Source organism: Bidens hawaiensis, unplaced genomic scaffold (genome assembly GCF_021521415.1).
Source record: "Bidens hawaiensis isolate Kalapana, Puna unplaced genomic scaffold, B.hawaiensis_p1.1 tig00003760_1, whole genome shotgun sequence".
NCBI lineage: Eukaryota > Viridiplantae > Streptophyta > Magnoliopsida > Asterales > Asteraceae > Bidens > Bidens hawaiensis.
In genome coordinates, this window is record NW_027491216.1 from 2,535,446 (window position 1) to 2,547,085 (window position 11,640).

An 11,640-nucleotide genomic window follows, 5' to 3' on the forward strand; every position below is an offset into this window, starting at 1 on the left:
AGGTAGCCAATCATGAAAAGGATTAAGGTTTGAATGTTTGATTCATATTGCTTTTGTTTTCCTTGTTTGAGATTCTATTTTTGTTTTCACATTGTGAAAGGAGAATTGACCATTTTTGTATATTATATTTAATTTATACTTATTTATCTACCTATACTAATAAAAAAAATAATTATAAACAAATTACATTCTGAGATTAATTCTCACTATCAAATTTCCGTCCAAATCATTTATCTTCTATGAACAGAAAAGAAAAAAAATATCTTGGTTCTAAATATAGTATTAATTATAAATTAAGCTTACCGTATTAATTTGTCAATTTCCATTGATTAAATTATTAATGCTATAAATTATATTATAAACATACTTAATATAAAAAAAATATTAGCATATATAATAATTACGTGTTATAAAGATATTTTCTTTAAAATTAAAATGTATATTGAAGAAAACTATAATAATTTTATTTACTTTTTACAAATATTCAATGTTTAATAAGTCTTAAAAATCGTAGACAAATTTTTTATTTTTTATATTTAGTATAAGACTATCGTGACGGTTGAACAATAGTGTGTTTATAAAGACATAATGAAAGCTGTTCAAAAAAGAAAATCTGGTGTGTTTTTTGGTTTATGGTTTAGGATTTAGGGTATAGGGTGAAAACCTTTTATGTGAAAGACTCTAACTACATCATTCATTCAGATCTAAAAACCTCATTGTTTTAAATGTTGCTTCTAGTGGCATTGCTTCATTATTGTAAATCGATTGTTGAACAACCCATTCTCAATTTAAAATTAAAATACATTTGATGATATATAGCGACTATATTTGTAATATATTTTTTATATAATATAAAGAGACTTAATTATTGTAGGGGTATGGTATTAAACCCGGTTTACAATCCTAAATTTATTATATTTGGTTTGTTTTATTATATGGGCTAATACATTTGTTATTGGGCTGAGGAGGTTTGTGGAGGTAGCCCTAATTGGGCTAGGCCCATTAGGGTATCATGATGGTGGCCATGAGACTCTATATAAGGAGGTCTTCACCTCCTTATCATGGGGTCATGCTCAGTAGGTGCCACCACCAGTTTTTGTGTCTGTGAACAAGAGATCTTCAAGATCATCTTAGCGGTCACCTCCACACCCCCAAAACGCCACTGCAGATCGCGAGCAGCCGGAGGAGAGGATCAGCAGACCAGGATGAGGTTCATTCATCTCGAAATCCGTGGAAGCTCCGTCATGGGTCAGGTCAGATTCCATTTCGTGCTTCGACATTGGCGCCATCCGTCGCCTCACGCGCCAGCTCAGTTATTATTACAGCTCGTAAGTCGCCTCACGCGCCAGCTCAGTTATTACTCTTAGCTCGTAAGACGCCTCTCGCGCGCAGGCTTTATTATTTTCAGCTCGTAAGACGCCTCTCGCGCGCAGGCTTTATTATTTTCAGCTCGTAAGACGCCTCTCGCGCGCAGGCTTTATTATTTTCAGCTCGTAAGACGCCTCTCGCGCGCAGGCTTTATTATTTTCAGCTCGTAAGACGCCTCTCGCGCGCAGGCTTTATTATTTTTAGCTCGTAAGACGCCTCTCGCGCGCAGGCTTTATTATTCTCATCTCGTAAGACGACACTCGCGCGCAGGCTTCATTGCTCATCTTGTAAGACGCCTCTCGCACGCATGCTTTATTACCCAGCTTGTAAGACGCCTCTCGCGCGCAGGCTTTATTTCTCAGCTCGTAAGACGCCTCTCACGCGCAAGCTTTATTATCCTTATAACTCGACACCACCATTATCTTAAGGATCACAACGCGTCACCATCATGGAGAAAATCTCCCAGACTCAAGACAATAAAGATAAGGCCGAATAAAAGGGAAAAAACCGCCCTAACACCTTATAAAGTCCAACGCTCCACCTAAGCGCTTGCGCGCCCAGGAGCAACGCTGGACTTGGGGGGGCTTGTAGGGGTATGGTATTAAACCCGGTTTACAATCCTAAATTTATTATATTTGGTTTGTTTTATTATATGGGCTAATACATTTGTTATTGGGCTGAGGAGGTTTGTGGAGGTAGCCCTAATTGGGCTAGGCCCATTAGGGTATCATGATGGTGGCCATGAGACTCTATATAAGGAGGTCTTCACCTCCTTATCATGGGGTCATGCTCAGTAGGTGCCACCACCAGTTTTTGTGTCTGTGAACAAGAGATCTTCAAGATCATCTTAGCGGTCACCTCCACACCCCCAAAACGCCACTGCAGATCGCGAGCAGCCGGAGGAGAGGATCAGCAGACCAGGATGCGGTTCATTCATCTCGAAATCCGTGGAAGCTCCGTCATGGGTCAGGTCAGATTCCATTTCGTGCTTCGACATTGGCGCCATCCGTGGGACGGCAATGAACCACACTGGCCTCTCTTCTCGGCCCTCCGATCCGTTCATCAAAATCTCAGGAAGAACCACCAAGCTTTTGGGGGAAACCCTTAGATCTTTGTTTTCAGATCTGGAAAATACTTCCAGATCTGGAAGATGCAGGAGGAACCCACCAAGCTTTTGGGGGAAATCCTTAGATCTGTGTTTTCAGATCTGGAAAATACTTCCAGATTTGGAAGAAACAGGAAGAAAACAACGAGCTTTTGGGGAAAACCCTCAGATCTGGGTTTTCAGATCTGGGTTCGTCCGAGCAGCAGTCACACCTCATATTCATAGGTTTATAAACCCTATCAGATCTGTTGGTTTTACATAAAACATACCTGATGTGGATATTCAAAACCTTTGGGTCGCGCGCGCGCCCAGGCGATTACTCTGCGCCTCAGCGGGTCGCGCGCGCGCGCCCAGGCGATTACTCTGCGCCTCAGCGGGTCGCGCGCGCGCGCCCAGGCGATTACTCTGCGCCTCAGCGGGTCGCGCGCGCGCCCAGACAATTACTCTGCGCCACAGCGCGCGCGCGCGCGCCCAGGCGATTACTCTGCGCCTCAGCGGGTCGCGCGCGCGCCCAGACATGAAGGCAGAGCATGCTCAAGCAATAAGCATGCTCAAGCAATAAGCATGCTCAAGCAGCAAGCATGCTCAAGCAGCAAGCATGCCCAAGCAATAAGCATGCTCAAGCAGCAAGCATGCTCAAGCAGCAAGCATGCTCAAGCAATAAGCATGCCCAAGCATCAAGCATGCTCAAGCATCAAGCATGCTCAAGCAATAAGCATGCTCAAGCAGCAAGCATGCTCAAGCATCAAGCATGCTCAAGCATCAAGTACGCTCACGCATATCACATGCTCACGCGTAACGCATGCTCACACATCACAGATGCTCACGCATTCAAAATCTTTAGATTAGCGTCCCACCGCGTATCAACTTCGGGTTCCGCATGTGCGCTCCCGGCGATCACTTCGCCACAGCAGTTTTGCATTCGCGCCACCGCATACAAGTTTTCGCATACATGTTTCGCACTTCCTTTTACTAATTTGAGCAATATGACAACATTATATTGACATCAAATTAAAAAGAAAGCGAAGTAAAACATACATGCGTGAGCTCCAAGCTCAAACGCGTTGACGAGTCTTAACTCTAAAACGTCAGGGCCTTAGCCCAAAAATATGAGCTTTAGCTCAAACTTAAAGGTTGGGAATCCTCATAATATCCCGTATGGCTACGCGCCAAACTTAAGGGTTGGGGACCCTCATAATATCCCATACGGCTCCGCGCCATAGGCTGGGAATCCTCACAATTTCCCATACGGCTCCGCGCCATAGGCTGGGAATCCTCACAATTTCCCATACGGCTCCGCGCCATACTTAAAGGTTGGGAATCCTCAATTTCCCATACGGCTCCCCGCCATACTTGAAGGTTGGGAATCCTCATAAACCCGTCGGCCACGCGCCAGCTTTTATTATCATTACTTTCATTGCCCGTAAGACGCCCCGCGCGCAGGTTTCCATTATTATTACAGCCCGTAAGACGCCCCGCGCGCAGGTTTACATTATTATTACAGCCCGTAAGACGCTTCGCGCGCAGGCTACTATTATTATTAACAGCCCGTAAGACGCCCCGCGCGCAGGTTTCCATTATTATTACAGCCCGTAAGACGCCCCGCGCGCAGGTTTACATTATTATTACAGCCGTAAGATGCTTCGCGCGCAGGCTACTGTTATTATTACAGCTTGTAAGTCGCCTCACGCGCCAGCTCAGTTATTATTACAGCTCGTAAGTCGCCTCACGCGCCAGCTCAGTTATTACTCTTAGCTCGTAAGACGCCTCTAGCGCGCAGGCTTTATTATTTTCAGCTCGTAAGACGCCTCTCGCGCGCAGGCTTTATTATTTTCAGCTCGTAAGACGCCTCTCGCGCGCAGGCTTTATTATTTTCAGCTCGTAAGACGCCTCTCGCGCGCAGGCTTTATTATTTTCAGCTCGTAAGACGCCTCTCGCGCGCAGGCTTTATTATTTTTAGCTCGTAAGACGCCTCTCGCGCGCAGGCTTTATTATTTTTAGCTCGTAAGACGCCTCTCGCACGCAGGCTTTATTATTCTCATCTCGTAAGACGCCACTCGCGCGCAGGCTTCATTGCTCAGCTTGTAAGACGCCTCTCGCACGCATGCTTTATTACCCAGCTTGTAAGACGCCTCTCGCGCGCAGGCTTTATTTCTCAGCTCGTAAGACGCCTCTCGCGCGCAAGCTTTATTATCCTTATAACTCGACACCACCATTATCTTAAGGATCACAACGCGTCACCATCATGGAGAAAATCTCCCAGACTCAAGACAATAAAGATAAGGCCGAATAAAAGGGAAAAAACCGCCCTAACACCTTATAAAGTCCAACGCTCCACCTAAGCGCTTGCGCGCCCAGGAGCAACGCTGGACTTGGGGGGGCTTGTAGGGGTATGGTATTAAACCCGGTTTACAATCCTAAATTTATTATATTTGGTTTGTTTTATTATATGGGCTAATACATTTGTTATTGGGCTGAGGAGGTTTGTGGAGGTAGCCCTAATTGGGCTAGGCCCATTAGGGTATCATGATGGTGGCCATGAGACTCTATATAAGGAGGTCTTCACCTCCTTATCATGGGGTCATGCTCAGTAGGTGCCACCACCAGTTTTTGTGTCTGTGAACAAGAGATCTTCAAGATCATCTTAGCGGTCACCTCCACACCCCCAAAACGCCACTGCAGATCGCGAGCAGCCGGAGGAGAGGATCAGCAGACCAGGATGCGGTTCATTCATCTCGAAATCCGTGGAAGCTCCGTCATGGGTCAGGTCAGATTCCATTTCGTGCTTCGACAATTATCTTTTATTTTATTTGTATTAAATTATTCATTGTAATTTATACATTAACTTAAACCGTGTAATACACGGGTTTTTAAAGCTAGTGTATAAATATATTATAATAAATTGACGAGTGAGTTTGAATTATATATATGAAGCAATTATAAACTAAATAAATGGTTTTTAGCATTTTGATTTAACATACAAATAAGGCAAGAAGCCATCAATTCAATAAACACGTAAAAGTAGTGGTAGCCCGTGCTTCGTAACGGGTTTGTAACTCGTAAGAGCTATATCTAGCCTGACACATCTTAAACACTAATTAAATAAATTTATAAGTGTAAGATTTGAAAGATTTTAGGTGGATAAATTTGTTGTTTAAAAAAAAATTAATGTAGCTAATGAAATATGCATTAAATAATGTATATCAATTATTAGTATACAAATGACAATTTTACTCTTTGAAGAAAATTATTATTAGTTAAATTGAGTGCATAAGTGTTCTACTAAATACATCAAAACTTATAAAACTCTTAAAATAAAAAAATTCTTAACATACCTTTCTAAAATGTTGTATAATAAATAGTATACCACTTGTGACCTATGGACGGAGGCTTGAGTTCTTCAGTGGAGACCCAAGTTTAAACCTCACTAGTGTCACTTTTGGTGGATTATGGCAATGGATGATTTGAACTAGGTCTTGCGAGGTTGTCAGTTCGAATTCCGAGCCAACTCGGGTTTTAGTCCATCGTGTGTCACGCCAGAGAGTTCTGTTCTTATGGTGGCACAACGACTGTTAAGTAACAGCTGACGGTATGGTTTCCCGGGGAAACGCCCAAGCCAAACTCTGAAGCCAACATGAGCCCGGTTAAGATAACATAGTTCAACCAGAGTGACGCAATGTGGCTCTTCAAGTTTGAAGAGTGCAATGACCTAACACACAAAAAACTATGTGGTTTTTCTTTAAGAAAGAAGATATGATTCCCATGAAGGTAATTATAAACTTCTAATCACTAATGATTTTAATTTGAACCTCACTTTTAAATGGATCAAATAAATAAAAGAAAAAGCAAAAGCTACTCAAACTAAAAAGATTTGGTGTAATTAACTAAATAAATAGAAACTAAAGCAACAACTGTTTAGTGATAATCACAAAACATATTTAAAAAAAAAAATCAGAGTTGATATATAAAAAAGAACATATCAGAGTTGAAACATGTAGTGTATGACACGACACGTTTAACGTGTTTATTAAATAGGAACATGCCACACTTAACTAGAGATATGCTATTTATTCAAACGTTAAGCAAACCAATTTACTGGACACAATGCATTTAATACGACTAAATTTAACAAGTTCAACAATATGAATAACACGCCAAGTTTAACGCAATTAAACATAAGAAATTCAATAACACAAACAATATACCATAGTTAGCACAACTATAGACATACTTTCAAACAAAGTTTGAACAAAAGATTCTTAACACTCAAACATCATTAGTAGGTAGACACATGTGAAATAAGAAGCTACAAATAACACATTTAACTATTCTTGAAATTACAAAACCATATTGTTTAAAGAAATAAGTCAAATGGTTTAAACCACTTAACTGAGTCATGTCATAAACAGTCAGCTTAAAATATGAACGTGAATAATAAGAAACCCTTCTCTTAAAATCCTTAAATAAACAAAAGAAAAATACACAATGGCTAAAGATTATTATTTTTAACTTTTAACACATATTATTAGTACAATAAACACATTAGTACTTTTTATTATTATTAATAGTATTTTTTCACAAGGATGGAAGGTAGGAAGGACATTGCACTATGTGATATGCCTTAAAACAATATTGGAATGGTCTCCATCAACATGTCCTACAACCAGTTTTCTTTGGACACATATGTCCTCCAACTTGATCATCCTCTCTCCAACTTTGTTCATTTCTACCCTTCTCCTAATCTTATTCCCACCTTCTCTCCCCCCAATTCTCGCCGGTGATCTTGCTACCCGTATTCTTTCTTCAAATCAAACTATGCACACCAAGTGTTCGACCAAATGATACCCCTTTCTTTTGTCTGTTTCTGGTAAGTTAGATGTTTTCAAGGGTTTTCCTTGCTGGGTTTTGTTCATCTACCACTTGGGTTTCATGTCGTACTGTTTATTCATAGCTCCGGATGTGAGAAGTTATTATGTTAACCAACCGAATTTTGATCTTTTTATTATAATTTAACTGAATTAGGGTTTTCGTCTTGGATTAGTTGAATCTTGATTGCAACTTTGTAACTCTATTTCAAGATTTGATGATTTAGGGGTTGTTTGAGGGAAATTGACAATCTTTTCTAAGTGGGGTTGAAAATTTCTTAAAAAAAGATTCCTTTTTGGTTTATGATTAACCGATCAGATCGGATATATGCTTCAATGGTCTTGATCTTAAGGTACTGAAATCTGCTAAATACACTACTTTTTAGAAGTCTTGGAACTCCTGATTGCTTTGATTTTAATTAATGGAGGCTAAATTTGGGGGAAACCCTCATCACTACTACGGTCCGGTGGTGCCCGAATTGAAGGCGGGTGGAAAGAGAACACTGGAATGGGATTTAAACGAGTGGAAATGGGACGGGGATTTGTTCACCGCCACGCCAATGAACACAATTCCGCCCGATTGCCGGAGCCGTCAGTTGTTCCCGATAACGTCTGGTGTTGAGGCGGTTACTGTCATCTCTAACAGCTCTTCATCTTGCTCTGATGAGGGTAAAAAGGAATTGGAAAAAAGAAGACGGGTTGTGGTTCTTGATGAAGAAGATGAAGTTGGAGGTCTTAACTTGAATCTTGGAGGACAGGTGTACCCAATACCCGAAGACGAGTTAGATAGATGGGAGGGTAAAAATGGGAAGAAGTCTAAAGTGGGTGGGGGTACATCTAACTGTGCAGTTTGCCAGGTGGACGATTGTCAAACGGATCTAACGGGTGCTAAAGATTATCATAGACGGCATAAAGTTTGCAACTTGCACTCAAAGGCTACAAAAGCTTTGGTCGGGAATGTGATGCAAAGGTTTTGTCAACAGTGCAGCAGGTAGTTAATTACTTAATTATGATTAAATTAAATAATTTTGGATGATTTATATTTATGGTCGTATTATATGTGGACAGGTTTCATAGTCTTGAAGAGTTTGATGAAAGAAAAAGAAGTTGTCGAAGGCGTTTAGCGGGACATAACAGAAGGAGAAGAAAGACGCATCCAGAAAACCCGACAAACGGAGTGTCTCTAAACGATGAAAAAAGTTGTAGTTATTTGCTTGTCAGTCTTTTGAGGATACTCACCAATGTACAAGGTAAGTGTTTACTAAATTTTGTTTCCTGACATCAATGATTATATTTTTTTATATAATTGGATGTTGTTTATGTGAATTGCAGCTAATAATACCTCAGGTTCAGAGCAGAGCAAAGATCAAGATTTGCTCTCTCATCTTTTGAGAAATCTTGCGAGTCTTACGGGAACAGCTAATGATAAGAACTCGTCTGGATCCCAATCTTTGCAGGATGCCGGAACATCCTTTGCAACTCCCGAGAAGGTAAATCTTTGTTGTGGTGGTATTTGGATTTGCAATTTGGAATTGATTGTGTCAAAATAATCAGTTTTAAATGTTTAGTCAAATAATTGGTTTTGGATAATCAGTTACATATCGGCTGCAAAAAAGCTGAATTTTTAAGGGTCAAATAAAATTAATTACTTGCCCCCTTTTTTAATCTAAAAATTAGTCTTATTTCCAAAATGGAAAACTTTTGGGGCCATTTTAGAATTAATTTCTAAAATAATCAGAACTTTTCCAAACATCATCTGATTATCTGATTCTTGTTATTCAATATCACATGATGATTTTAGAAAAAGAACATCAAACATCCATTAAAAACTTTCATTTAGTGGGCCCCTTTTATATAGTGACGCAAAATGTTTTAATTCTTGTTATTTAATACCACATGATGGTTTTCAAAAAGCACATCATTCACCCATTAACAGATTTCATTTGGTGGGTCCCCTTTTTATGATGGCTGAAAATGTTTTGAACGAATACAATCATTATTCAATATCTGACGTGGGCAAATCGAACTGTCACTTATAGGAGCCTATGCAGCTTGTGGGACAAACTGTGAATCCTTCGGGATCAGAGATGATGCGTAGAGGAACTTTACAAAGTCCCGCTCCTCAAATTGCATTTCCGTTAAATAATGCTTCAAATGAAGGAAAGACAAAATTAAACAACATCGACTTAAACATGGTTTATGATGATTCTCAAGATTGTAGCTTTGAGAACCCTGAAAATTCAGGCAATTTGCCTTTATGGTTACGTCACCAGCCTAATAAGTCAAGTCCTCCTCATACGAGTGGGAACTCTGGGTCAACAGCAACACAGTCACCATCTAGTTCCAGTGGGGAAGCACAGGTATAACTTCAATCGTTTTCTTGCGGTGGCAAGATGGGCGGGTGGGTAATGGGTCAAAAATGGGTTTGGGTTGGAGTGGCCCGTCTTTTTAGTATGGGTCAAAACGGGCCGGGGTGGGTTGACGAGTCTAAATGGGTTTGGGTTGAAACGGGCCATTTTTTTGTATGAGTAAAAAATGGGTCGGGTTGGGTTGACAAGTCAGAATGGGTTCGGGTTGAAATGGAGGACCATCCTTTTAATATGGTTCAAGACTGGTCGGGTTGGGTTGACGAGTCAGAATGCGTTTGGGTTGAAGTGGACCATCTTTTTAGTATGGGTCAAAACCGGCCAGGCTGGGTTGACCAGTCAAAGTGGGTTTTGTTGCATCAAATCGGGCCGGGTTGGGTTGACGAGTCAAAATGGATTTAGGTTGAAATGGAGTTGGACCATCTTTTTAGTATGGCTGTATGGGTCAAAACGGGCCGGTTGGTTGACGAGTCAAAATGGCTTTAGGTTGAAATGGACCATCATTTTAGTATAGGTTTAGGTTGAAATGGATCATCTTTTTAATATGAATCGTAACGAGGGTTGTAGCATAGTTGACGTTGAATCTAAAGGATCTACTGCTGGATAGATACTTTGGCGAGCCAAAATGAGATTGGATTGAAATGGACCATCTTTTTGTTATGTGCCAAAACGGGCTGGGTTGGGTTGACACATAAACACTTCCTCTGTGTATTTTTGAATATAATCATAAATAATTAATGCGTTAATTGTGTTTACAAAAAGCAATATTATTACAATCATATCTGAATCTGTGAATAATAACAAATTAGCTAAATTTTTTATTTGATCCATTTGACACAACACAAAATTAATAAGTAAATGGGTCGAAATTGCTACCTTCTATGAAGAAGTAACACTTGCCTTTGGTGTTGCAAATCTAATTTTCAGTTTTTTTTCTGCAGTTCATATTACTTAACATTAAGATTTACGTAGTTGTCAAAAGTTTCTTGTCATATCAGTTTTTTGATGTTCACATACTAGAAAAGGGTAGCTAGATTTGTAACGTAGAAGATTAATAACCGCCCTCATAGTTTATCTAAAAATAGCATTTTATTTTTCTCTTTTTCAGAGCCGTACAGACCGAATCGTCTTCAAACTGTTTGGAAAAGATCCTAATGACTTGCCTGTTGCCCTTCGAGAGCAGGTACCCCCCCCCCCCTTCTCTTCTTTTTTCTCTCCCTTTTCACCTAACGTTTGGATTAAGTTCTCACTAAATTGCTTGAATTTCAGATCTTTGACTGGTTAACTAACAGTCCTACTGAAATTGAAGGCTACATTCGACCTGGATGTATCATATTAGCCGTATATCTTCGAATGGACAATTCTTCCTGGGATGAGGTAAATCTTTCCATCATTTCATGCATCAAGAATTCAAGATTTTAAATCTTGTCTTAAAAAGGCCCTGACTTTTTATATGTAAGTTTTTTTTGGGGCAAAATGAGGTGTACCCAGAAACTTATGCTTGAGTTTGGTGCAGCTTTGCTATGATTTGAGCAGCCATATGAGGAAGCTGTTGGATGCATCAAGCAATTCTTTCTGGAGAACAGGATGGATTTACACCAGGGTGCTTGATCATGTGGCATTTGCTTGTGATGGTTGGTTCTTGTTTTGTGTACAACTTTTGATTTTTTTAAAGTATTGTAATGTAAACTTGTCTAAATTGTTGTGTTACAGGCCAGGTTATTTTGAACACATCTTTGCCTCATTACAAAGACCATAGAAACTCTTGCATCTTGAACATCTCGCCTATAGCAGTTTCTGCGTCTGAGACAGCTCGATTTTCTATCAAGGGATCTAACATTCCATGGTCAACATCAAGGTATATTTCAGCTTTTATATTTTGTCTGTTTGGGGTTCACCCATCTAGGCAATATTGGTCTTTGAATGCCTTCAACTA

At 40.1% G+C, this 11,640-nt stretch overlaps 1 protein-coding gene across 1 annotated transcript; it reads left to right on the forward strand.

Annotated features, from left to right (window-relative positions):
- Positions 1 to 7,470: 7,470 nt before the first annotated feature.
- LOC143624320 (squamosa promoter-binding-like protein 12) lies at positions 7,471 to 11,610 on the forward strand (the record flags this gene model as incomplete). Its single annotated transcript, XM_077095015.1, has 8 exons — positions 7,471 to 8,329; positions 8,407 to 8,588; positions 8,671 to 8,828; positions 9,378 to 9,698; positions 10,813 to 10,887; positions 10,974 to 11,081; positions 11,221 to 11,338; positions 11,418 to 11,610. Coding segments are annotated over exons 1-8 (1,724 nt in total), but the record flags the coding sequence as incomplete, so codon positions are not given.
- Positions 11,611 to 11,640: the final 30 nt, after the last annotated feature.